This window comes from Fusarium keratoplasticum, chromosome 8 (assembly GCF_025433545.1).
Source record: "Fusarium keratoplasticum isolate Fu6.1 chromosome 8, whole genome shotgun sequence".
Taxonomy (NCBI): Eukaryota; Fungi; Ascomycota; class Sordariomycetes; order Hypocreales; family Nectriaceae; genus Fusarium; species Fusarium keratoplasticum.
This window is the reverse complement of record NC_070536.1, coordinates 2402510-2427740: the sequence shown is the minus strand read 5'-3', so window position 1 is coordinate 2427740 and position 25231 is coordinate 2402510. Positions and strand designations below refer to the sequence as shown.

General features: G+C 53.6%; 9 protein-coding genes across 9 annotated transcripts; 5 read left to right on the top strand and 4 right to left on the bottom strand.

Moving 5' to 3' along the window:
* Positions 1-113: 113 nt before the first annotated feature.
* On the bottom strand, positions 114-3558 carry NCS57_01055300 (uncharacterized protein; the record flags this gene model as incomplete). The annotated part of the gene is made up of 6 exons (XM_053060297.1): positions 114-347; positions 403-1613; positions 1666-1876; positions 1923-3249; positions 3316-3397; positions 3525-3558. 6 exons carry the CDS (start codon positions 3556-3558, stop codon positions 114-116), a joined length of 3099 nt encoding a protein of 1032 aa, XP_052910691.1.
* A 3314-nt stretch (positions 3559-6872) lies between these two features.
* Positions 6873-8688, bottom strand: NCS57_01055200 (RNA helicase; the record flags this gene model as incomplete). The annotated part of the gene is made up of 2 exons (XM_053060296.1): positions 6873-7367; positions 7417-8688. The coding sequence occupies 2 exons, from the start codon at positions 8686-8688 to the stop codon at positions 6873-6875; spliced, it is 1767 nt and encodes a 588-aa protein (XP_052910690.1).
* Positions 8689-9723: 1035 nt separating this feature from the next.
* Positions 9724-11559, top strand: NCS57_01055100 (uncharacterized protein; the record flags this gene model as incomplete). Its single annotated transcript, XM_053060295.1, has 4 exons — positions 9724-9769; positions 9822-11197; positions 11250-11394; positions 11450-11559. 4 exons carry the CDS (start codon positions 9724-9726, stop codon positions 11557-11559), a joined length of 1677 nt encoding a protein of 558 aa, XP_052910689.1.
* Positions 11560-13133: 1574 nt separating this feature from the next.
* On the top strand, positions 13134-13730 carry NCS57_01055000 (uncharacterized protein; the record flags this gene model as incomplete). The annotated part of the gene is made up of 1 exon (XM_053060294.1): positions 13134-13730. The coding sequence occupies one exon, from the start codon at positions 13134-13136 to the stop codon at positions 13728-13730; it is 597 nt and encodes a 198-aa protein (XP_052910688.1).
* Positions 13731-15846: 2116 nt separating this feature from the next.
* NCS57_01054900 (uncharacterized protein) lies at positions 15847-16191 on the top strand (the record flags this gene model as incomplete). The annotated part of the gene is made up of 1 exon (XM_053060293.1): positions 15847-16191. The coding sequence occupies one exon, from the start codon at positions 15847-15849 to the stop codon at positions 16189-16191; it is 345 nt and encodes a 114-aa protein (XP_052910687.1).
* Positions 16192-16524: 333 nt separating this feature from the next.
* Positions 16525-17343, bottom strand: NCS57_01054800 (uncharacterized protein; the record flags this gene model as incomplete). Its single annotated transcript, XM_053060292.1, has 1 exon — positions 16525-17343. Exon 1 carries the CDS (start codon positions 17326-17328, stop codon positions 16525-16527), a length of 804 nt encoding a protein of 267 aa, XP_052910686.1. The 5' UTR covers positions 17329-17343.
* Positions 17344-17665: 322 nt separating this feature from the next.
* NCS57_01054700 (uncharacterized protein) lies at positions 17666-19066 on the bottom strand (the record flags this gene model as incomplete). Its single annotated transcript, XM_053060291.1, has 1 exon — positions 17666-19066. One exon carries the CDS (start codon positions 19064-19066, stop codon positions 17666-17668), a length of 1401 nt encoding a protein of 466 aa, XP_052910685.1.
* A 1658-nt stretch (positions 19067-20724) lies between these two features.
* NCS57_01054600 (Peptidase A1 domain-containing protein) lies at positions 20725-22196 on the top strand (the record flags this gene model as incomplete). The annotated part of the gene is made up of 3 exons (XM_053060290.1): positions 20725-21627; positions 21691-21838; positions 21889-22196. 3 exons carry the CDS (start codon positions 20725-20727, stop codon positions 22194-22196), a joined length of 1359 nt encoding a protein of 452 aa, XP_052910684.1.
* Positions 22197-23412: 1216 nt separating this feature from the next.
* NCS57_01054500 (uncharacterized protein) lies at positions 23413-23850 on the top strand (the record flags this gene model as incomplete). Its single annotated transcript, XM_053060289.1, has 2 exons — positions 23413-23539; positions 23603-23850. The coding sequence occupies 2 exons, from the start codon at positions 23413-23415 to the stop codon at positions 23848-23850; spliced, it is 375 nt and encodes a 124-aa protein (XP_052910683.1).
* Between the last annotated feature and the right edge of the window lie 1381 nt (positions 23851-25231).

Here is a 25231-nt window from a genome sequence, read left to right as displayed (position 1 = left end):
CCTCTGTATATAAATGTATATACGATAAATCAACTCGCTGGGGATATATCAAAACGGGCTCGAGGGCCGACTATTCCTCTGTTCAACACACAACAACCAATGAGTTGTGCTGATCAGGTAGCTGGAGTCTGCGGCTGAGCCGGTGCCTGTGCCTGGGCGTTGTTGTCTGTCTCTTCCGTAGCCGAGCTTTCCTGAGTTTCTTCAGGCTCAGCCGGTTTCGGTTCTGGAGGGGGAGGGAAAGGTCGAATCTCCTTCTTGCCATTGGACTTGTAGTAGAGGACGATGTCGTTACCTCCTTTCCAGAGATGCGTTCTGAGGGTGGCCAGAGTCGTAACGGGAGATAGAAGCTGGACAATGTTAGCATCAACTCCGCCACTAAGAGTCAGAACAAGCCTGACTTACCTGATCGTTGCAGTACAGCTCCAAGTACTCCTCTGGCTTGAGCGTCTCCTCCTCACCCTCCTCCAGTGGAGGCTCAACCCTCTCGGCGATGTATGCAAGAATCTTCCTGACCCGTAGCATGCGATTTGCGTTTAGTCTGTTGTTACCGTCCGCGGCAGTGATGGCAATCAAACTGTCGTCCATTGGATGCAGAACGAACGATACCTTGACCGGTTCCTTGATGGGCACCTGGTTGTGTAGGAGCACCTCACCGAGCCACATGGGTGCCTTCTGCTCAATAAGGTCTGCGTCCTTGCCAATATCTTCCACTGTGCCCTGGTAGAGGTTCGCGCTACCGCCCGACGTCTCCTCCTGAATCACCACCTTGGTTCCCGCAGGAAGCTTCAGCACGGGTGTATCGTTAGGCAGACTGGGTGTCACGCTCGTCTCGACTACCTTTTCAGGAGTTTCGACCAGTTGCCGGTCGTACCCTTGCCGGATTTTCTGAATTACGCCGAGGAAGCTGTCGTCAACCTCCTTTTCCTTCTCATGGACCGAAGAGGACTCGGATTCCTCTGCTTTCTCCTCCACAATCGCCGGCTTCTCCTGTGTCGCCTGCGACGCCGAACGCGCGAGCTTCTTGGTGCCAAACGACATCCTAAACTTTTTCTTACCGAAGGGCGTGCTTGGGGATTTTGTACTGTCGGCCCTCTCTTTGTCACCGTCCATAGACTTCTTGGAATCCGCATTGTCCTTGTCCTTGTCCTTGTCCTGCCCCGGGACCGACACCAGACTTGCCGCCTTAACAGCCGATTCGAGCATTTGCAAAGGGCTTGTGAAATAGTCTTCCTTCTCTGTTGATGGTCGACTGACGTGTGATGCTCTCTTCTCTATAGGACTCATGGGGCTTGAAGCAGCGTCCTCAGGGACACCGGGCAAGCTGTTAGGGCCCGACATGATGCTGGGGCCCGGTGTTGCCAGGCCAATACCGAAGCCGGGAGTGTTTGGGTACAGGTTCGGCTTGGGCGTCACTTGATCGGCATTGTCCCAGTCTGGTACTGCTGGCTTCGGCAAGGATATTGATAGCGGTGCAGCATCAGGGGCAGAAGCAGCTGCTGCCTGTCTCGCCTCGACACCTTCGTTGATGGTTTGACGGTATGCCTCGTCTCTCCTGATCTCTTCGTCGATGAGGTCGGCAAAGAGATATCGAAGGATCCATTTTCCGAGGCTTACTGCGCGAGGGTTAGTCTTGTCTATTTGCCAAATTTGTGCAATAATACTTACTTCTCTGGTCCTCTCGAAACTCGCTCGTGTCTGGTAGCTCGAGCTCGTCGGCATATACTTCAGCATCAAAGCAGTTGAATGGCTCGAGCACTACAGTGAGATTGCCTGAACTGAGATCGATTGAGCACCACGGTGCTACAGCCTCCACAGTATTGACGATGTGTTCTACATCTTCCAAATGCTGTTTTCCAAAACTTTGAATGGGTTTGCACTACAACAGTTAGCAAAAATCACTGGCAAAGAGTTGTATAGCCAACCTTGATAAGATCCCACAGAAGAACGTCTCCGGCAGTATCCAATGTCAGAACCCGTCTCCTATCGTTGAGCAATCTATGCTTAAGCAGACCAAACTGACCCTCGATGGTCTCTTCGGGCTGATCATGTATAGGCTTGACTTCAGGCTCTGGTTGGTCTAGGACAACCTCTGACCCCTTGCGTGCAGTGTTTTCCGTGATAGTGTTGGAATCAGGGTCCGGAGCGCTACGCGAAGGCATTGTGGCCGCTGCTGAGATGCGCAGGATGGAATCGGCGGGGATCTCCTTCTTCGACGTCCCATTAACAGTCGGAGGAGAGGCCTCACGTGGCCTGCTCGAGGCATTGGACGTGGCCCTATGATGTCGGAATGACTCTGGAAGCTGGATGTTGACACTGGTATCAATATCCTCCCATCTGTTGATTGAGGACCTGTTTGTCGCAGTCCAGATATGACCTCCGGCGGCAACAACTTTGCCCACACCAATATGATCCTGTGCCACAGCAAGACTGAGACCGTCGTCCATATCCTCGAGACTACCCCGTACATCGGTCTTGGCTACAAGGCCTGAACGATCGGAACTGTAGAAAACGCCTAGTCTAGGATCGTCTGAGAAAAGCGACCAAACACTTTCGTCGTGCATGGTAAAGGTGTACATGCATCGACCATTCTTGACACTCCACAACTTGATCGTCTTGTCGGCACTAGCACTTAGAATCGTATCGCCAGCGTCGTCAATAAGAATGGCGCGGATGTTGTCGACATGGCCAACGAGTTTGGAGACCTTTGAACCTGTTCGGGGATCGTACAGGCGTATAGTCTTCTCAGGGCCACCACTAGCCATAATGTTCCGGCCAACTCGAAGAGCATATACCGAGCCTTTTTCGGCAATCTCCTCACCTTTGACGTCGATCTCGAGCGTTTTGCCTGCGCCATTGAGATCCCATAGACAAATCTTGCGATCAAGGCCACCGGAAGCGATCCAGTTCAAGCCCATATCCTGGGGCGGGGTTGTCACACATTTGACGTAGTCGGCATGCTCGCCTATCGTGACAGCGCGCGTATTATCCTCCTCCGAGTAGGGTCGCCAGATCTTGACAGTAAGGTCGGAAGAGCCAGAGACGAGGGCGGTATTATGATGGGCGAGGGCAATATCGTTGACCCAGTGCATATGGGCGTGTGTTTGGGCGCGGAACTTGGTCGTGTGCTTCGGCTTTTTGTCGTCCTTCTTTTCGTCCGAGGCGGGGGTTGAGTCGACGACATCACTGCGGCCTTTGAGGTCGAGGTTCAGATCCCAAGCGCATACAATGCCGTCTCGGCCACCCGAGTAACTGAGCGGAACATGATATTAGTTCCAGGCCTAGAGGTGGCTGGGGGATTGCGAGGAGAGAGCTCACAGAATGGCGTTGTCAGTGTCTACCGCGAGGCCATTGACACCAAGTCGATGGCCGCCAGCGGAGGCTTTGGCGTTCTCGAGGACTGCAGCGCATGTTAGGACTCGGAGCCAGCTCATCTAGCGCATCCATCGGTTTGAAGCCGATTCCAGGACCTTGTCTCGGCGAGCGGGGTCACTGGAAGCTGGGAGGCGCTGGGGAGGAGCTCTCACCATAGCTGATTCTCTGGCGAGCCTTCTTAGCCATGGCGTCACTGGAGAGACCAGACGGTCAAGCATGCGCCGGGGGGCGGAAGAAGGTAACACAAGCGGCGGGAGGGCGCAGTAAGAGGCGAACACGGGACGGGGTGGTAATCGTATTATGAATTTTCGAGCGCGCGGTGGGAAGATGGTGATGATTGCGGGATGTGGAAGCTCGAAAGTGGAGGAACCGAAGACATGGCTGGGCTGGGCGCAATCCAATGTGGATGGTGGATGGCTAGCTCCAAGTGCCTGCCCAGGTGGCACCTGCCTCCGCGGGCCTGCAGGCGGTGGGCAGGAACATCCCAGGATGTTTTAGTACCTCTACCTGGGCTACTGGCCTGGAGGCAGGTAGAAAGTGGGCAAAATCTGCCTATATTCAGGCCCTTGACAGGGCTGTTGGGCCGTCGAACCGCCTGTCCTTCCCTCCAGTTGGCAGCCGACCCTCCATGGTTGCTAATTAGGGCAGGTAAGACCTCGTGAGTCTGGGGGAAGGAATCCATTGATCCAGGATGGGAACCTGGAACCTGGACAGCTCTGGATGCAACGCAACATTGGATGGATGGCCAGCCTTGGACCCCTTGAACCCCTGTCGCTCACTCGCTAGAATCAAACTCCGAGGTCCAGGTCCGGGTCCAGTCCAGTCAGCTCCAGGGCGGGGATGGATCATGCCGGAGTTTGCTTCTGCCCCCCCGCCAGCTCGCCAACGGCCGGCGGGGCCTAGCGCCGCCTTAAGGTGCGTCCTTCGTCCATCACCTGTCTCTCATTTGGCGGGCTGGATTTTTCATCCCAAGTCCACTTCCGTTCTAGAAGAAGTGGACGAACCCGACGACATGGGGCACGAGGGCTTGATTGCTTGCAGCGTCATCTCACGGGATGTTTCACAGACAAGTTCCCTGTTGCTGCAGATTGCCGGCACTAGCAGGAGGAGAGTCCGTGTAGGGCTTGTACTTGCTGCGGGTTACCGGCGGAGGTTGATATTGAGGTGGGCATCAAGTATATCAATTCGGCAGAGAGAGGTTTGGTGTTGTTCAACTCAATTCTATACACAAAGTGCCAAATATGTGCTCTAGGAACTGCCAGTCCTGTCCTGGTATCGTCATGTCTCGAGACTCGAGGCTTCCTGTTCTACCCATTACCTAATCGACCGGATCCCTCTCAACTATCCGAAAGTCCGTCTGCCTTTTGTTCTCTGTCTTGATCTCCGTTTACCGGCGGACACTCATCTCCCGTATCGCGTGCTCACTGGCAGACGCAGCATCCAACACCGCACCACCTGGTCGACTTCCAGCGCCCGGTCTTACCCTCGCACTGAGCGCAATCGTCCTCGACCTTGGTGATGTCTTCACGTCTGCCGGGGCAGTCGTCTTTGTAGCATCGCGTGTTGCCACGCAGGACGCGGTGGCCACAGCGGTGCTCGATTATAACCTTGGTGCACATTGAGGTTGTAGCTCTTTGCACCTGAAGTTTGTCTATGTTTGTGTGAGTCAGATCGACAGCCAAGATGGAGAGAGACATACGAATTATTTCAGCTCAATGCTGAAGATGAATATATTACGTATGTGCCAAGCGGTGATGTGAATCGCTTCAAAGTCTTGATGCAGATGATGAGGAGGTTGTATGCCAAGTCCAACAATTCATGATCGGCTGCTGCGCTTTTGTGTAGGGTCCAGACGCGAGAGAAAGGCAACCGGTACAAGTCCAAGATGATGACTTGAATGTGAGGTGATGAATGGAAAGATGGTGGTTCAGATGGCTTCCGTCAGCTCAGCCTGATTCTTTCCAAGGCACGCATAATCAATATGTAAAATCGAACGGGGAAAACGGGGGGGAACGGCCGGCAGTTATGTGTGCTGCAAGCCATGCGACACCTCGTAACAGCCTCCCCTCACCAGAGCTATTGAGCCTCAGCTATTAACCCCCCCGGGAAGGGACAAAAAAAAAAAAGTGACGTGGACTCGGACTCAAGGAGCGAGCTTGAAGCCCGTGACGCGGCCCGGACCAATAAGTGAATCTCGCTGTGGCAGTGGCCTCGTGCCCGATGACTTTGGCGTTTGCCGAGCCCTCCGGTTGGATACGAGCAGCCCGTTGCTCGCCTTCTTTGACTTTTCCGTCTTGGCCAAGGGAAGTTTACGAGATTGTTGACCTTGTTAGTGGGTTGATCTGGTGCTACGTTTGAAATGTCACGCCAATGGCAAATGAAAGCTCGTTGTTTTCCATTAAACATATGCTATTTAAGTTGTTCCAAGATTGAGTTTTCCATGAGGTGCTCTAAAGCTCCAAAACTGCTGCCCATCGCCGGTACCATGTCTTGGCACTACTCACCATCTACAAAACGCCATTATCCTGAACTTAGCCATCAAGTATATCCTCTTTGCTGAACGGAACCAAGAGCGGGGTTGCGTCTGTACTGTATCACACCACCGGCAATTTATATCGAGTCGCGTCTTAATGTCTTGACTGCCATTGCACTTCAATTGCTGGCCGCAAGGTATGACACGCCTGACCTTGGAATGGCCACAGATGTAGACATCGACGAGTCTGATGCACATGGTGATGCTATTAGTTTCGGCGTAATTAGGAAGTGAAGGAAGCTTTGGGCAAAGGGCATAATATATAATTCTCTCACTAGAGGGGTACGAGATCCGAACTGGGTCAATGTTCTCAGAACGTGCGTGATATTGAATCAGGTTAAAACAAAGAGCTTGGCAATCTCATGAAAGAACAGGACAAAGATCTCGAGTTATGGAATATAGGCATTATTTCGCATAGCCGTCTAAACAAAGCGCCGCCTTGCCAATCTTCTCAGATGATTTGCCTCTGGTCTGGTTGCCTTGTCCCAGTTGGGTTGGCTTCAAGAAAAAGAATGAAATTGGAACCAAGCTTCTAGTTATGTAACTAGAAAACGACTTCTTTAAAGAATGCGAGCCTTGGACGTGGTCTACTTGCTGACCTTATGATGATCTGCAGAAGCTGCCTACACAGCCATGACTCTGCCCTCTCTTGTATCTTAATCCTCTAGGCATTGAGTGTATTTGGATGTGAACATGTCCCACCAATCATGCAACTAGTAGCGTTAGTCAATTGCACAAAGCACGTTCCGATCATCCCTGAACAAATGCGGACAAGGCCTGGGGTCTGAAAGTGGACAAAGCACAGCATAGACACAAGACATGATCAAAGCAACGAAACATCATGGCTATGATGCGATCGAATCTAGGTAGGTACAATCATTACATTTTGCATACCCTAACGCCGTGCTAAGAGTCTTCCAACCGGCCTACTCTAACATCCTCCAACTTTTATAGCTGTACCCGCATTCTATCTGGTAAACTTGCCGCCTCGGCCCTGTCGAGGCTGGCTGCCGTACGCCCTGCGACCCTGGTTCTTCTTGTCCCTGCTCATGCTGGCACCGAGTGTGATCTCCACTCGGGGAGGCACCGAGAAGCCAAAGCTCTTGGCCACCTTGGTCAAGTCCAGCTTGTTGATGTCAAAGACGCTGCGCAGCGAGTGCGAGGCGTATGCGTGCAGGTAGCTGCGGTAACCGTCCTTGGCGCTCTTGTTCAGGTAGTAGTTCTGGCTGATGAGTTTCTCAAGCTGAGACTGCACGTTCTGGATCTTCTTGGGGAAGTCAAACTCGACGACGGGGACGCGGGCCGCCTTGAGGTGGGAGAGGAAGCCGACTTCGCTGGGCTGGAGGAACATGAGGGATCGGCCCTTGGAGTTGCTGCCTCGAGCGGTACGACCGACACGGTGAATGTAGTCGCGAGGGTCATCCGGAGGGTCGAACTGGACGATCCAGTCAACGGCAGGAATCTGTCGCGGGTTAGTAAACTGTCGAGAATATTTATCCAGCAAGACTTACATCGAGGCCACGGGCAGCGACATCAGTGCAGATCAAAGTACCCTGCTTCGCGTTGCAGAACTCAAAGAAGGTGTTGGTTCGCTTCTGTTGCTTCTGCTTACCGTGGAGGTCGAGGACGGGAAGATCGATGTAGTTGAGCAACTCGGCGTGGTACTTGACACACGCGCAACTGCTGAAGAAGACAATGACCTTCTTCTTAATGTTGCGCTTCAAGAACGAAAATAGAAGAAGGAATCGTCTGTCGGCTTCGCAGATAACGTAGCCCTGCTCAAGACCCTCGACTGTGCTGAACTGCTTCTCCTCGTCCACGTTGATGTACAGAGGGCCGGGGCGCAGCGAGATGCGCGCCAAGTCCTCGACCTTGGTAGTCTGAGTGGCAGAGAAGAGCATGGTCTGTCGGTCCTCCTTGGGAAGGATCTTGATGATCTGTCGCATTTCGTCCTCGAAACCAATCTCAAGAATTCGGTCAGCCTCGTCAATGACAAGAGACTTGAGGTTCTTGAAAACGAAGGGGGTATTTTGCAAGTGATCGAGCAGTCGTCCAGGAGTAGCGATGATAAGGTTGACACCCTTGGAGAGCTTCTCAGCCTCGGCGCGACGGTTTGCGCCTCCAATAACGATGCCGTATGTTTGCGAGTGGTGGGCCATGAGCTCGCGGGCAACACCAAAGATCTGGAGCGCCAGCTCACGAGTGGGAGAGACGACAATGACACCGGTTCCGTTGCGGGGCTTGAATCGGAGAGCGCTCAGCATCTCAACGACAGGGATCAAGAAAGCCAGAGTCTTTCCAGAACCAGTCTTGGCCGCTCCGAGGACGTCGCGACCAGCCAGCGAAGGAGGAATACCTCTCCTCTGAATCTCCGTCATCTTGGTGAAGCCCATCTCCTTGATCGCCTTCATAGTCTTGTCGGAAAGTTTCAGCTCCTCGAACGATTGAGCTTCGGCACCGGCGACGGGAGGTAATGTGAGCTGTCCACCGTCGGGGAGATCTGTGTTGTCCTCCTTGCCATCATCCTCCTCTTCCTCGTCCTCATCTCCCGACTTGGAGTCATCCTCTTCCTCATCGGCCTCATCACTCTCTTCGTTGTCCTCTACCTCGTCATCTTCCTCGTCGCTGGAAGACTCGATCTCGGGCTCTTCGCGGGGCTCAGGTTCGGCGCGCTTGACTTTCTTTGACTTTTGAGGAACACTGGGGGCAGCCTTCTTTCCGTTGGTCGCCTTGACGCCATTGGCGTCCTTGAACTTGCGCTTCTTGCTTCCAGTGAAATCCATCTTGGTTGCGCGTGCGGTGGTGATTTGCAGCTGCTCTCCTCGCCCGTGCTCTGTTGGAAATATTTTCTTATCGCCAAAAAAAGTCCTGGATAACGCATACAAGTTTTTCCGTTCCTCTGCCATTAGGGCGGAAGGAGCGAATAAGGTTACAACAATTCCCCTTCTGCTGAGTGACCCTCCCCGCAGTGGGCCAGCGGCAAATGTTGCTTTGCGCTTGCCTATTCTGTGCTAGCGCTGCGTCCCTTCAGACGCAGAAACCAAAACCAATGCCTGCGGGCTGGGTCAGGTGATTTGCCAAAATGCGCAAGTGAGAATCGTAGAGAAGCCAGACATTGAAGATACAAAAGTACTATGCGAAAATCAATAGTGAGAGTAACCATGCAGTCTCCTTGACGTAATCATGAGTCAAGTGATCAAGTGCCCAGGTCAAAGCTCAAAGGAGGTCGGAGCAGTTGACAATATCAACCGGTGAGGCCCTCCAAAGGGAGCAGGGCGACCAGGGCTATCACCAGGCGCTATTTCCAATTATAGTTTAGTGCGCAGTCACGCCGCCTCAGCAAAATGGAAGGCTGCACTGCAAGGTACCTACCTCGAGCGCTGGCTGGGTCGTCTCGACTATTCCTTCCCACTCAGATTTCCTTCCTCCGTCACCTGCCCGCGCTCAACCTCCCCAAGACATCAACCGCGAGCGCAAACCGCACACTCCTTTAGCATCGCGGCAGTGTGAACCTTCAATAGGCGACCGTACCATCTTGTCCGCGACACGTTGCCGTCTGTGCACGCCTTCTTCTCGGTCCGCGCAAAGTCTTTGACCTCATTGTCACCTACGAAAATTGTGACCCCGGCAGATCCGTCGACTGTTTGCGATCACCTATACTGAGCGTCTTTGTTTTGCTGTCGCCTTTGTCTGCTCTTCCTGATCGGGGCTTTGATATTAATTCTTCTCACCTCGCCGAGTTGCCTACCGTCTACTCGCGTGCTCCATCAGCCACACAACACTCTCAGATTCACTCTCCTGCTTTGCCGATCGCACAAATGGCGGAACCACGCCCTGACATCCAGAGTATTCTGGCCGCGCTTGGTACGTTCCTCAGACTCGCCTGTATGAAGTTTTCTGACTGACTTGTTCCCAGCGTCGCAGCGCCCACCAGCAACGACCCCTACTCAGACTCCTCCTGGCGCACCCAGCCAGGCCTACCCCCCACCCGCGTCCACTCAACCCGCGTCCGCATACCAACCGCCCCCTCCTGGCGCCAGCAACTATGGCGCTCCTGGATACAGTGGCCTACCCGCCCCAGCATCAAGCGGAAACGTCGACCTGAGCTCGATCCGACCGGTCAACTCTGGCACCATGAGCATTGCCGATGCTATTGCCCAAGCCAAGGCGTTCGCGGCCGAGAAGGGTGTGGCGTCCTACGATCGCCCGCTCGTTTATGCCTCTGACTCGCGAGGCCCCGATCGAGGCTACAAACGGTCGAGATCACGATCTCCCGCTCGCGATGAGTTTCGCGATGGCGTGAACCCATATCGCGATGAACGACGTGGCGACCGTGGGGGTCATGGTCGGAACTACGATCGGGATCGCTCTTATTCCCCCGGCCCCCGTGGTCGAAATTTTTCTCCTCGAGGAGGAAATGGACGGGAGAGGTCTCCTCTTCGAGGGGGTGATGACAATTCTGAAACTATTCAAATTGAATCAAGCCTTGTCGGTCTTATCATCGGTCGACAGGGAGAAAACCTCCGACGTATCGAAGCCGAGTCGAACTGCCGAGTGCAATTCTTGACCTCTACCGATGGCGGTCCATTCCGACAATGCAAGATTTCTGGCCCGCGACATCGTCGGGCCGAGGTGAAGGAAGCTATCAACCGGATTATCGACGATAGTGGAATGGGTGCCCTTAACCGCCCTGACAAGCCTCGTGATCCCAACAAGGGCGGCGCAGCGGCTCTTCGAGAGGGAGAAGATCATATGCAGATCATGGTCCCTGATCGCACAGTTGGATTGATTATCGGACGTGGCGGCGAAACCATTCGAGACCTCCAGGAGCGATCAGGCTGCCACATCAACATTGTAGGCGAGTCAAAGAGCGTGAACGGACTACGACCTGTCAACCTCATCGGCACCCGCGAGGCGGCTGCTCGAGCGAAGGACTTTATCATGGAGATTGTCGACAGCGACAGCCGGGGAGATGCGCCCGCTGCTAAGAGGATGGGAGGAGGAGGAGGTGGTGGTGGTAGTGGCCGACATGATGGTCCTCCGCGAGACATGGGTGGCGCGGGTGGCCCCGACAAGATCAACGACTCGATCTATGTGCCTTCTGATGCAGTAGGTATGATTATAGGCAAGGGTGGTGAAACTATCCGTGAGATGCAAAACAGCACCGGGTGCAAGATCAACGTTGCACAGTCGACAAATCCTGGCGAAACCCAGAGGGAGATTGCCTTAATTGGCACGCGCGATAGCATTGCTCGAGCCAAGCAAGCCATTGATGAAAAGGTGGACGCTGTGGTAAGTGATGGATACATGCCTGATGTTTGTATCGTAACTGACAACTTGACAGCGCCAGAAGGGAAGTGGAGGCCGTGGCGGCGGCCGTGGACACCAGGACCTCGACCGGCCGAACTACTCTCAACAGGGATCCGGTGCTGCTACTAACCAGCCTGCTCCAGCAGCTTCAGGTGACGAGCAAGATCCTTATGCCCAATGTAAGCTACTCCTCGCTCCCTTTACTTGTAGGATCAGCAACTAACAAGACGACAGACGGTGGCTACCAGAACTACGTGGCGCTCTGGTATCAGTCCCTGATGTACCAGCAGCAACAGGGCGGACAAGGCGCCCCCCCTGCCGGGGCTCCTGCACCTGGGGCATAGTGATGTCCTGTTGGCAACTGCACGCTCTCATGCTTGGGTGACCTTGATCGAGCTCTCGTCCGCAATGCCGCGGACCGAGTGCACCATCTGAGATGCCTGGTTTGATTGACGTCGATGCATCCTTCTGACGCCCTTTGACTCTTCTCTGGACTGCTCCTCAGAGTCTGTTGACGAGACCCACGACTGTACAGCACCCCTATTCGTTTCTTGAGGATCCCTTCGACTCAAGGTCCAGACTCTTTGATGACGTATACCATTTGACCCGACCATTGACGACATTAATACTGAGGTTCATGAGTGGGGACGACGTCCATGGTTGTCCTGCTTTGGCCTCGCTCGTTCTTATATTGCCGAAAACTCAAGCAGATGCTGAATGCCTCCACGGATGAGGACCACAGACCTCGCTACAGTTGGCGGCTCTACTTCCAAACCACAGACAAACAAACAAGCATGATGGACGCGGGAATGCCGACCTTGGCTACTCACGACTAACGCGTTGGTGATGACTCGCGACCTCTGATGCACCTCGGACATGAGCATGACGTACATCCTGAAAGCTGCGACCCCAGTCGTGGTATTTCTTGCCTTGAGGCAGTGAGCCAAGTTTTTGATTGGATTCATTTCATGACATGACGTTTGAGCTTGTGCCTCGTGAGCTTGCAAGCCATCGCCGCAAAGCTCAGAACCTGGAACGGTTCAGTTGTGTCTATCTGCTGGCCCCTTTTTCGAAGCGACCAACTCGACTCGTGCGTCTTGGATGATACAAACGTGTCTTCTCTTGCAAGTGGATTCATCGTTTCTATACCTATGTACCTATGCGTCTTGCCTCGTCGTCGTCATCTGCATCTGCATCTGCATCTGCCCTCTCGCTATCGTCTGCGTTTTTCCCGGGTTTTGACTTTAGCTCCACGACCCGTTTCTGACATTGCATGCATGCCATGAGGAAGGGAATGTATACATGTACTTTTGGTGGCGGTGGGGGAACGGAGTTGGGGATTTGATTGCCTTGTACATCAGTTGACTTGCTTGCTTAGCATAGGCTTTATATACAACCGGATTTATCCAGCTCACATTGCCGTTGCCGTGAAGTTTGTGTTTTCAGGGGCGATGTCCAACTACACAACTTGATTGATATAGATCTTGGATAAACCATCTATCAACTTGTGTCTCTGCCACTCGGAGTAGGTACTTGGATACGTGCCTTCCTAGCTGGGCCATGTTTACTTGCCCGCCTCTCTGGTTAAGTAGGTAGGTACGGTGGAACGAACTGTTAATGACTGCTCTTCCTTTCTACCTGCAGGACATTGACCCGCATGAGCAACCTCAGACAAGCAGACTTCCAGTCTTTATTTACGCTGTCGACGTGAACATCTTTGTTATCACGGCACTTATCGCCGCTCGTTACGCCTATCCTTATACCACGGCATTCTTTTACTCGCACTCGCTATCCGCTGTCCGCCATGTCTGAGCCTAACCCCGAGAATGGACCAAACAACGAAGATACCCATGACTGGTCGCAAATGGATTAGGAAACCGCCGATGAAGCACAAATAGAAGAATATGTGCAAGATCTCATGCGCGACGTGGATGAGGATGCTTCTGAGATGGTGCACACGCCTGACGAAGATGGCTCGGAGAATGCTTACACGCCCGACGACGATGTCACAGTTGATGAGCACACACCTGACGAAGAGGTCCCGGAGGATGTTGACGCACCCGACGAGGTTGTCCCGCCTGCACCTACGACGCCTGATCGACCTATCCAGCAACACCCTTTGCCTCCGCTGGTGGATGCCACGGGCTTGGACAATGAATCTGTTGCAAACCGCTGGGGCCCTGTGGCAGCAAGGCGGATGGCTGAAGCAGAACGATTGATGGACGAGGAGTTCAGGGATTTCCTTCACTGGCGAACAGGGCCACACATGCACCGGCCTCGAGACGTTGCGGCCAGGCGCAACAGGGCCAGCTTTACGGCTGAGCTTATCAACTTCGCTCTCAACCATGACAACGCCCCTAACGCGAATTTTGTGCCCATATCAAACCGAGCTCGGCTCAGAGCGACCAGTAGATACCGGTGCCAGACCTGCCATCGCTGGACGGGTAGAACGATGGCCACCAGAACTGAACGCATCATATGGGTATCCAGCGCATCTTGCTACTACTGTACCTAGACGGTATCGTGGTCACTTGCCACAGACGAAACATCCGATTTCGGGCAGACTCTGGCCAACGCTGAAGATCATATACGATCGGGGCGAGAGGAGTTTCAAAGAGAACGGGATGAAGCCCAAGAGAGAGCGGAAATCTTGCGATACAGAAGGGTGGCAAACGAAAACAACACTGAGAGACGTGTGAGGGAGCTCCAATACTACAGGCGGGATGGACCCGAAATGTATTTTGCCTTTCTCGAAGGCCTTGAGGGATAGCTTTGGGGATGAGGAAGTGTCGGAGAGCGACGCGTATGGGAGTGGAGGCACCCATGTTGAAGCGTGTGGTTTGGGAATGTTATAGGATGGTTTGAGTAGAATGGGATAGAACAGCGCAATGTGATATCATTTTGATAACATGCGGTTCAACGGAACTTGAGATGGGAAGTATAGGAGTTGAGGCATCCCTCCTTAACCCTCAGCACTAAGTCGAGTAGCCCTGTCTTCTAGTCTTGCTTGGGAGAAGCGCAACCCATATACTTATATTGGCGGTTGTGATAGGGACGATGTTACTGGAGGCAGAGTCATGGCTCCCAGTCTTCATCTCATCTAGTCTCTTCTCATCTCGGAGCGTCTGGTGCACGGCCAGCACAGTAATCAGCACTGACGTTTTGGAGTCTGCAGTGGCGTCTCACCTGGTGTTGAACCACGACCTGTACAGTACCACTGAGTACCGTGCACCTCATCTACTGCAAAGACGATCGCCAAAGATAGCACTGACGTGATGAAGTGGTCCAAGAGCTAGCGGCGCCTGGGACATCCGTATTGGAGCTGGTCTGGTGTAACCGAACGCCAGGCACGCACCGCACGGCGGAAGCTGGCTGCCGGGGAAGGAGGCTAGGGGGATACGGGTACCAGTAAAAAGGATGGGCGGGCAAAACGGGATCCCGCTCTAGGGAGGCGGGCGTTGCCTTGTTGGCTTGGGAGGGACGGTTGGCGCTGATCATTGAGATGCCGATGCCTCGGCCGGGTAGTCTTTGGGGTAGCAGGGGGTGGCGAGTGTTGTGTTACACGAGGGCGGATATTTTGAGCATGGGTATGAGATGTCATGTTGGATAGGTACGGCATTGGGGTTGCTAGACGAGTACAATGCTGTAACGGTGACAAGTAATCATGTCAGGGCCATCATGATGAAGCCCAGTAGAGAGACGGCATGTTCCGGAAACACCGGTACGGCCAGAGGCTTCTCGACCAGGAGACTCCTCAAGAGGCTAGCGCTCCGGTCTAGAACGCGAGACAAAGGCGTTCGGTTCGAGTAAGAGTGAGGGGGGAGAGAGGGGACGAACGGCCGTCAGTTCAAGCAGTGAGCAAAAAGCTTGACATGACTTGGCGGGAAAGCTTGTCGCCAGGAGCCGACGAGACGAGATGAAGAGGCGAGAGGGCGAGCGTGTGCAAGTGGTGTTGACGTGATGCGACTGGCTGTGGTACGTACAGTAGCCTAGCTCTCTAATGCCGCCTGAGAGGAGGCGCTAGATCAATTCCTCCTTCTTACACATTCATTGGGGAAACTAACGTCGACGAGGCATCCCTACAAGTGATGAGCACGAACGATGCATGCTTTTTAATTTCAATTTCTGCTTCTTTTCTCTCTTTACTCTTTCATCTCCGTCTTGATCAATTGAATAATCAACTGTCACTACCGGGCTCTCTCTCTCCACTGTTCGTCTCCCTGTGGGCCATCACCACCACCACCACCACCACCACCAGACCAGACCACAAGACCCAGACCCAGACCCACGAATCGATACCGCGCGCGTTCTTGGCCCCAAAAAATATGACAAGTGCCTTTTCGCGTCTGGCCTTGATCACCGTTGATCCTTGAGCTGCCTGCCTTGCCGTCCCGTCCGGACAACTCGTGGCCTCTTTTTTTTCGTTCGCATCATCACTCCCTGAGACAAATCCCTCTCTCAGGCCTTCTCTCTCCTGCGCAGTCAAAAAAAGCTGATTGCCTCAACGAGGGGCTAAAACGTCTGATCATCAGGTTAGCTGTCTTGGGTCTAATTCAACCATTTCCCTGCCCACTGACCCTCGAAACTCAGGCTAGACCAAGGTAGGCCATCCTGCTGGCCACCAGAAAACCATGTGTCGCATGGTCGTCTTTGAAGGCCTCTGCACGCGCTGCGGCACGCCCCAGACCTGGACAGATTTGACTCAGGAGCTCTCCTGCCTCGAGGCCAAGAACAAGGGCTGCTTTGGCGAGTGCTCGCGCGGCATCTACGTCGAGGAGCACGACTTTGACCAGGAATGCAACACGTGCGCCGACGAAGACGAGGGCATCGGCGATCTCGACGAGGCGCTGGCTCCGGCGGGGAACTCTTTCCAGCACTCGATGAGTTCTCACCAGAGTAACCCCGGCAAAAGCAACCCCAGCAAGAGGGGCGCTGCCGAGGAAGCCGGCGAGGCGAGCAAGAAGCAGCGCACCTAATCAATCGACTGATGATGTACGATCACGAAACTGGCGGGGTTTCTCTTTGGGATTGGATCTTTGACTTGCTGGGCAAGTTTTCTAATGGCGTTCATCATTGGTCTGGGAATGCGTTCTAGCGCAACATGGTTGGCCTTTTTTTACTCCAGCGATTCTGGAATGTAACATCGAACCTTGTCACGACTACGGCACAAGGAAGACTCGAAAGGAGTATGGGAAAGAAAGGAAAGAAGAAGGAAAGGAGAATGGGCCCTTTGAGGCAAAGATACCCAAATATATCAGCATATACAACTCCACAAGAAGATGGAGAAAGAAACTTCAACGTAAGGCTCATCACCCTGTCTTCTCCTCCCACGTTTCCTTGACAACTCTCCAGTATCGCTCTCCGTCGACCCTCGCGTGGGTAACATGCGTTCCCCCTGGAAACATCTCCATCTTGACACTCGCTCCCATCTTCTCAGCCTGTTGGCCATGCTTCTCGACATCCTGCCACATCACTGACAGATCCCCATCTCCATATAGATACACCCTCCTCACCTCGCGGGCAATCCTCCCCGCCGTGTTGAGAGCCAAGGCGTTGGCTTCCTGCGGTTCCACACGTCCCCACGGTATATAACACGCCCACGCAGCAGCCAGGAATGCCCAGACAAGAGGTGACGCCCAGAAGGGGAGACCCAGAGAGAGGACGTGGTGATTGGTCTTCCAGTGGAAGACGCCCGGGCACGAGTCCATCACTACGACGTGCCGAGGAACATCTTTTCCGCCGAGGGCTTCCTCCCAGAGCTCCCAGAGTGTCACGGCAGAGCTGACGCCACCGTTTGAAAAGATGTGTAGCAAGAAGCTTGGCTCGTCTCCCGAGGTCTTGGCGAGGTCTTGGAGGATGGGTACCGCGGGGGAAAAGAGACGACGGCGTAGGGAGGGCTGCATGTATAGCTTGAGGTTGGAGCGGAAGACGAGGATCGCGGAGCTTGGGTAGAGGACTCGGTGCTGGGCGATGTACTTTTCGATGTGTGAGTCTCGGGCGTCCATCCATGCCAGCAGGATGATGAGTCGTGGATCCCCCTCGTTAGGGGTCGGCAAGGGGGATGATGAGTAGGCCACGGCCGAGCTGAGAACATCCATGGATGGTATCGCCATGATGTCGGTTTTGCTATTTGAGTTTTGCTTTCTCTCCGCTTTTTACTAGAAAAGGGGAATTTGGTAGAAGAAATAGAGCCTCCAGTGCCAAGACGGGCCCCTTCCGGAGGCGCTCCGTTGCCGTCGGCATCCAAGAGGGGCCGTGCTCCGCTGGGACCGGAGCCGGCGCGGAGGAAATGTTGGTGGAAGACGGAGGAGCGGACTGATTTTAATGTATGCATATGCACAATAATTGATGCAACAGTATTTTATAAATCAGAAAATGAATTGCTCATATAATTTGCTAGAATAATGCTCGGTATCTAATCATGAAAAATACGCCTAATAAAAACCCCCTTTAAGCATCCACCTCTCTAACCGTCAAGATCTGCCTCTCAACCACGTCGAACATATTCATAGCCTCATTCTCAATCTTAATCTCCTCGACTCTCTTCTTGAAGCTATCGTCTCCGAGAATTGTCTCCACGCCGGCCCTTACTTGCTCGGGGCTTGGCCGTCCGGTGCGCAGGTTGACAGCCACACCGCTCCACTGGCCGCGCATGGCGATCTCGGGCTTGTCCTCTGTCTCGCCCGCGAGAACCAGGGGTACACCGTTTGTCACGCCGTGAAGGAAGCCCCCGTAGCCTGCGTTCATGACGAACACGGATGCGTGAGGGAGGAGCACGTCGTAGGGAAGGTAGTCGATGACTCTTGTGTTGGCGGGGATGACCACGTCGGCGGGTAGGCTAGCCTCCTTCATGCCGAGGATGGCCACCACGAGGAGATCGTCACGGTCGGCAAGGGCTTGGATCGTGGGGATGAGGAGATCGGTGTAGTCTCGGGCGATGGTACCCTGCGTCACGGCGACGATGCGGCGGTCTCCTCGCTGGACGTCGTCCCACCAGGTGGGATAGGCAAAGTTGGCGGGGATGGGCTTGGGGGTTAGACAACCGGCGAACTTGACGTTCGAGGGCATGTCGGAACGGGGGTACTCGAGGCTCGGGGGACACATTTGGAGGGTCACATCATGGATGAGCATCCAGTGATGGAAGGGTAGCTGGGGTTCGAGGAGCTCTGTGGTGCCAAGTTCCTTGAGGATCTCGCCCTGGTAGGCGATGGACTCGGCAAAGGGACCTGCAACCATCATCTGGTTGAGCAGCTGGTTTCGTGCTCGGCCAGACTCGGACGAGTCAGGAGGAAGACCAGGACCGCCAGGACCTGTGTCGATGCTGGTGGCCACGTAGGGCACGACGTGGAGGTTCACCACCTTGGGCCTGGTGGTGTAACCCTTGGGGAGAGGGGCACCAAGGGAAAGGGGGTTAACGCCCATGTAGAAGGTCTCGGGGACGATGACGACCTCTCGCTCAGGGTCCTTGGCCCTCAACCCCTCAAGAACCTCCTTGAGGATCCTCCAACGTTCAGGAGTCTGACCGATAAAGATGTACTTCATATCGTAGAGCAACCTCGGGATACCAGCAGGCACAGCGTTACGCTCCGCCTCCATCTTGGGGTTGAACATGGGAGCAAGAGGCACAAACTCTGCGCCAGTGCCCTTGATAAGACCCTCGAACTGAGCACCGCCGATAAAGGTTACCTCGAACCCTCGGCGGACGAGCTCTGCTGCGATCCTGGCCAGGGGGTTGGTGTGGCCATCGGCAGGAGCGGCGGCGAAGACGAGGTGAGGCTTTCTCGAGGTAGAAATGGCCGTCTTCTCGATACCGGAGGCCAGTTCGGCCACGGTAGAGGTATTGGAGGGCATGGTTTTGTGTGAAATGGGCAAGTAAAGGTGAATGTAGAAACAACTCGCTGTAAATCGCTCCGAATCAGAGGAAGAGATGGAAGAAGCTGAAGAGAAGAGATCTGCAGTCTAAACAAAACGATAGCTTAAAGATGCCCACTATATATGATGCCCATCTCAAATCTCCAGCCCCGTATACGAAAACCCTCCAGAGCCACTATCAACCTCCAAGGCTGACTTGACCAAAAAAAGTCCACATAAATCAAAAATCTGACATGAGATTTTGGCATGGACCAGGAAGTCCCCAACAACAGCGTAACATCCATTTCACAAGCAGACCCAATAAAAGGAGGACTCTTGCCCACAGCGCGGCGCTATCATGGTCCGGGCATCGTGATCTCCGCCCATACCATCAGCCCTATCAAAGGACGACGGACGAGGATAACCAACCGCATTGCCGCTAAGCTCGGCAGTGTTTGGCTCCGTGCTTATGACGACTTGGTTCTAGATGCCGGATGAGGTTTTGGAGGCTGTTCCTTCGCCGCGTGGCTGTGTCTCCTTTGCTGACCTTGAGAAGCACTAGCTAAGGGGGCAAGATTTGTGCAACTTGGCGATGCGTTGGCATTCTGTGTTTGCCTCTTGTTTAGTGGTCGGCCCGTGGGTAAACGTTTCTGTGCCATCTCGGGCATTTGCTCTCTTGTGTATTAGTTGATAGTGATACCATGGCCTGGCTAGCCAAGCAAGCAGACGGGTTCGATGCCGCGCTCGCCCACCATCCCAAACTACCAAGTGAGCCTACCTGTAGTCTTATCCAGTCAGATATGCTTGTGGTTATCTACCTGCCTGTAGATGAAACGCGTGGGTGGAAGAGATGCTTAGTTCGCTGAGGTTACCAAGTCGGTCGTCAGCAACGAAATGCGAAAAACTAGTCTTGGCTTACGCGAGCCAAAACAACGCTCCCAAGGATTAGTGCTTTGCTGACACCTTGAGGCTGAGGCGATAAACCTGCCGAAAGCAATAGACAAGGGCTTACCAGTGACATTCCATCCCATCTCTCTCGCCTATTGTCAGATGTCAAGCGCTTATCGAAGGGTGGCACACGATCCGGGGTTTGCTCTTGGTGGCATCTACCAGTTTGGTGACAGTTCCGGAAGCGTTGCCGAAAAGACTTGGGGACGGGAAGGTTGGTTCAACGGCGTGTTGCATCGAGAGACGGGCCTTGAGCTGTCCTTTGACAGTAGTTGATGATCTTGACTTTGTAGGGTCTGTTTAATATCAGTTCATATCTACATTCCAAGCATTGATATATCCACGTACCGTTTCCACGTCAAACCACCACGTCATTCTTGTACGAGATGAAGATAGATTCCATCGCACTCGGACTAAAAGCCACGAGTTCAACGTACCCGCCTCTCACAGAGCCATCAACGGCACACGGTCAAGTAACGATTGGCTCGGCTTCGTACATGTTTGGACAAGATGCCGTGCCTTCCTCCTCGGCATATCCATGCTGTGACACTTGCCATTTGGGTGTTCCATGACGGCAGGAGCGCCATCAAAATGACAAAAGGAGATCGTAGCTTCCTCGAATTTCGAAGTTGACCTGATCCTGTTCTGATGGTCGCTGCACGTTTTCCTTCTACCAACTCAATCTCTTCCATCGCTCGTTGTCGTTCAAGATGGCGTGGATTTACCACTTCCTTCTCTTCATCTCGACTCTCGCTTTCCATGTACTAGCAGCTGCCGTTGAGGTCGAACCAGGCAGAACAGACTTGGATCTCACGACACCATGGAACGGATTTCACCTGAAGCGAGCCGTGCCCATCGTCGCTCCATCCCCTGATCATGTCAGCACCCGCGTGTCAAAACTCAAGAAGCTCAACAGAAAACATCAACTCCATCCAAGATCTGCCGCATCCCTGCTCGCGAAACGTAACCAAGGACCCTTTTCTCTCAAGAATGGCATCCAGAACATCTCGGCTGTGGGCGACTTCTCAACCTCCTATGCGATCCAATGCTTATGGGATTCAACCCCCGTCTGGCTCACCTTCGACACAGCGAGCTCTGACACATGGGCTGTCAAATCTGGCTTCCGATGTGAGAATAACCTGGGAGATAAGCAAGATCAGGACTGGTGCGGCTTTGGCCAGCCGCACATCCAAGACTTTGGCTTAGGGAGGCTGACAGAGATACACCTCCATCGGAGCTATGCATCTGGGGAGGACGTCTCGGGCCCAATGGGCGCTTCCGATATCTCCTGCGGCGATGTCACTGTCCATAATCAGCAGGTGGGACTAGCTAACAGGACATACTGGCACGGTGACAACGTGACGGTTGGTGTTCTGGGTTTGGCGTATCCATCTCTCACCAGCGGCTACTTGGGCGGCCCCAAGGACGAGACGGAGTGGAACAATTACCCATACACGCCCTGGCTGACCAAAGCCATCGCACAAGGCGCAACCAGCCCCATGTTTAGCGTCTGGCTTGACCGAAACTCGAGCGATGGGATGCTCACTTGGGGCGGACTTCCGCGGCCCGCTGCCATCAAGCTTGGGCAGCTTGCAACCACCGGTCTCATCATTGTGAGTTTGGAGTATCGCCGACAATTCTGCCGAATCGAGTCACTAACTGATATATCCTCTTAGGCAAAACTCGACGACAGGGAAAAGACAGCCTGGAAGCCGTCGTTCTATACTATCATCCCGGACGGGCTAACATGGGGAACAAGAACCGACACGGGAAAGTACCCGTACATTGTCGACACGGCCACAACCATGATTCACGTGCCTCCGCGTAGGTCAAAGTCCTTTATGAGCTATCATGCCCGCTAACCCCTCCCGTAGCCCTTGCCGAAGCCATCGCGGCGGCGTTTGAGCCGCAAGCCGTGTACCTATATCAGTGGGGGTCATACTTTGTCCCATGCGACTCAATCGCGCCAAGCTTTGCCGTCATCGTCTCGGGGGTCAACCTTTGGGTCAACCCGGCTGATATGATATTCAAGGACCTCGTGGATCCTGGGACGGGGTACTGCGCCACGGCCATCACCACCGGCGGATCGGGGCCATACATCCTCGGTGACGTCTTCCTCCAGAATGTCCTGGCCGTTTTTGACGTAGGAAACGCCGAGATGCGCTTCTATGCGAGGAGGTGAGCGGGCGTAGGCTGCGGGCGATCCTGTAGTTGCGTGGCGTGATGATGGCTCGGTAAATCAAGGCATGTGGTCGGTTTATGGGTTGATGGGGAATTGGAGTTGATGGTCAATGTCATGATGATGGAGAGACGATGGAGTAATTGGTCAGGTAGGAATCATCTCGGTAGTTGAAGAGTTCTTTGATGTGTGATAATTCATCATCTCAGCTATCGTCGCTGGCAGATCAATCCATGCATCTGTGACCGGGATCTTTCACAATGACTTTGGGCAAGGCGCTTCTCCGGGACAAACAATGATGTGGTGTTCCCTTCTTGAATGGAAGAGGAAGCTGTTTCGATCACAATCCGTAGTACACTGACTTCTCTTTGGTGCACAAGTATAGCTGAGTTGGTCGTGTCCCCACACAAGGGCCAGTTCGTAGGTAGACAAGGAACTTGGGCAGAGACAGGGTTACTTAGAGCACACACATCTTGTCTCAAGTTATTGATCACTATCTTTGGCCAATTGATTTGACCACAAGAACTCCTATGGTCTTGAGTCCATGGATCCTTGGAGTAATATGGTGTTTCCACACGTTCGTATAAACCCAGACGGACATAAGCCAATCCAATGTATAATTATACATGCTTACTATAGCGTCCGTTGTACGATCAACGGCATAGGCTAGACGATTCCTAGTCGAAGTGTTATTGTTAGTGACGTCCACCATCCACCCTATGTTGAGCCTAGCCTTCTGAGGACGGCCAGAGAGATATGTTGGCCCTCCGAGAAGGTCGGGAGCAACATTGCTTCACAACATGTCAACGAGCATTGGTCTCTTGCCTATGTTTGAACTAAAATGAGGTCTAGATAAAGAAGCGGGTGGACGTCTACTATTTGCCAACGACCACAACTTCTTAGCGACCGTTGTTCAACAAAGACCACTCACAAATAGCGGCTCGCAGACTGTTTACGGAACAATAGACCAAGATTCTTTTAAACCAGGCACTCAATTCGAGCCGTTCTTTCAACTGGTCCTAGCGAAATAGAAGAAACACTCGGTAGTGACCGGCGTCTTTGTCCCAGCACACGTTGAGAGGGACGCGAACAAGTCTCGAATCTATACAGGTCTCCCTTGTCACTGTGTTTAAATACATCGGGTTCTCTTCCAAAGCATTTGAAGCCAATTGATCACAACTCGACAGATCACCCCTAGGTTACCCGCCATACCTTTAAAATGAATCACCAACAGGAGCAACTGGGGCGAGCGGTAGAGGCCTTCACCCCGCAACTGAGGCGAGTGGTAGAGGCTTTCCTCCCATCGCATAGTATGATGGTCAAGGCGATCCTAGCCTTCCAGATAGGTAAGCAACCCCCCTCCCCTCATCAGAGAGTAACCCTTTGCTAACTTTTTGTTCGTCTCACAGTCATCTTGATGAGATTCCTCCTGGGATACACGCTATTCGCCTGGGTCGTCATTGTCATTGTCGCCGGCAACCCGAAAGCAGAGCAGCTCCCGTTTCCGTATCTGGTCGTGAGCTTCCTCGTGCTTCTCGGCCTGCTTGAGGTGGTGTCTCTCATTCTCAGAGTCTCTAGTAGATGCGCCCATCACCTGTTCGTCGGGTTTGTCACTGCAATGTTTCTTGCATACTTCTACCGGCTTATTCTCCAATAGTTAAGTGTTTTGACGATGAATCTGAGAACAAGATCCTTGCCGGCATAGATTGCTTAGAAACAAGAATACAACTTGCATACTCACTAAGAAATTCATAAATTTAAGCAAATAAATCATGTTCTGATACAAACCTGTTTTGTGCCTCTTGCAACTTCTGTGCCTCTTACCGCAAGAGACGACACAGATTCAATCCCTTATCGGCAACGAGTCATGGTGGGATGCTGATCGCGATAGACTCAAGGAAAAGCTCGTGATGTCAGTTAATTACTCCCCATTTCGCTGACCTTGTCGGCTCGGTCACGGGCTCCACAGCTCCATCCTCACCGAAACAACAGCAACCGAAAAAGGAAAGCAGCTAGCATCACCGAGGGCGCCAAGACGGCCCGTCTCGCGATCCAAGGCACCGCTCACCGACGGATTGAGCATCACGAGAGAGTCGAAAAGAAGCAAGGATTCGGCGGGCAACAGGTTCTCAAGTTTCGAAAGCGGGATTCTTATCCGGCCTCATCTCGCTCAGGGCGGGCGAAGCCGGTTATTGACGAGGCCCAGGCCTGTCATGGATGCATCGTGTTGTCGTTATCGTGAAGCGCTCCGGCATAGGGCAAGGCGGTGTGAGAAGGGAGGAAACCCCACAGTCACGATGCAAGCAAGAGAGATAGATCCATGGGTACTGTATTTGCCGTACCAAGGAGCCCTGTCCAGGTGAGGTAGGTTTCCCCTGGACAGCCAGAAACCCCCCTGGACCTAGGGAAAATCTGGACAGGTCAGAAGATAGATGACCCAGTCGCGATGCAGGCATCGGTCGAGAGCGGCGCCCGGGGAGCCGTGGTTGACCTTGAAAGACGGGCTCGCTGACTGGACTGGACCGGATGGACAGGCGGAAACGAGATATGACACGACAGCGGCGCGAGTGGTGCCAACTCGGACAGACCCGGGAGAGGGGAAGGGGGGTCTCGTGGACGGTGTTTCTGGTCTTGGGTGGCGGTTCCTGCAGCTTCACCCCAGACTTCTGACCTTTTGCTTTTTTGTCCGGGACGAGATTTCGGATCTGTCAACGGGTGACAAGTAACCCAAGCTTCGGCCGGTCGTCGGTGTCCGGCGGCACAAGTCCGAAGCCCAAGGTGTGCAAATGAATGCCTGACCAACATCGCCTTCCCCGGCTCTGACCGGGAGGATCCGGAGGCACGTCACGGCTGAGCTAAGGTCAAGGGAGCTTCTCTTTTGGCAGCTCCTGTGGCTTGCTGTCTTGCTGTCTTGCTTGCTGCTTCTGCTGCTGCTGCTTGATGTTCCCCCACCCTCGGCAAAAGACACAAATAAAACAAAATAGTGGAGGTTTCTGGGGGTCAGCCATTCATGCCCCGGGAGGATTTTTCATTTGAGG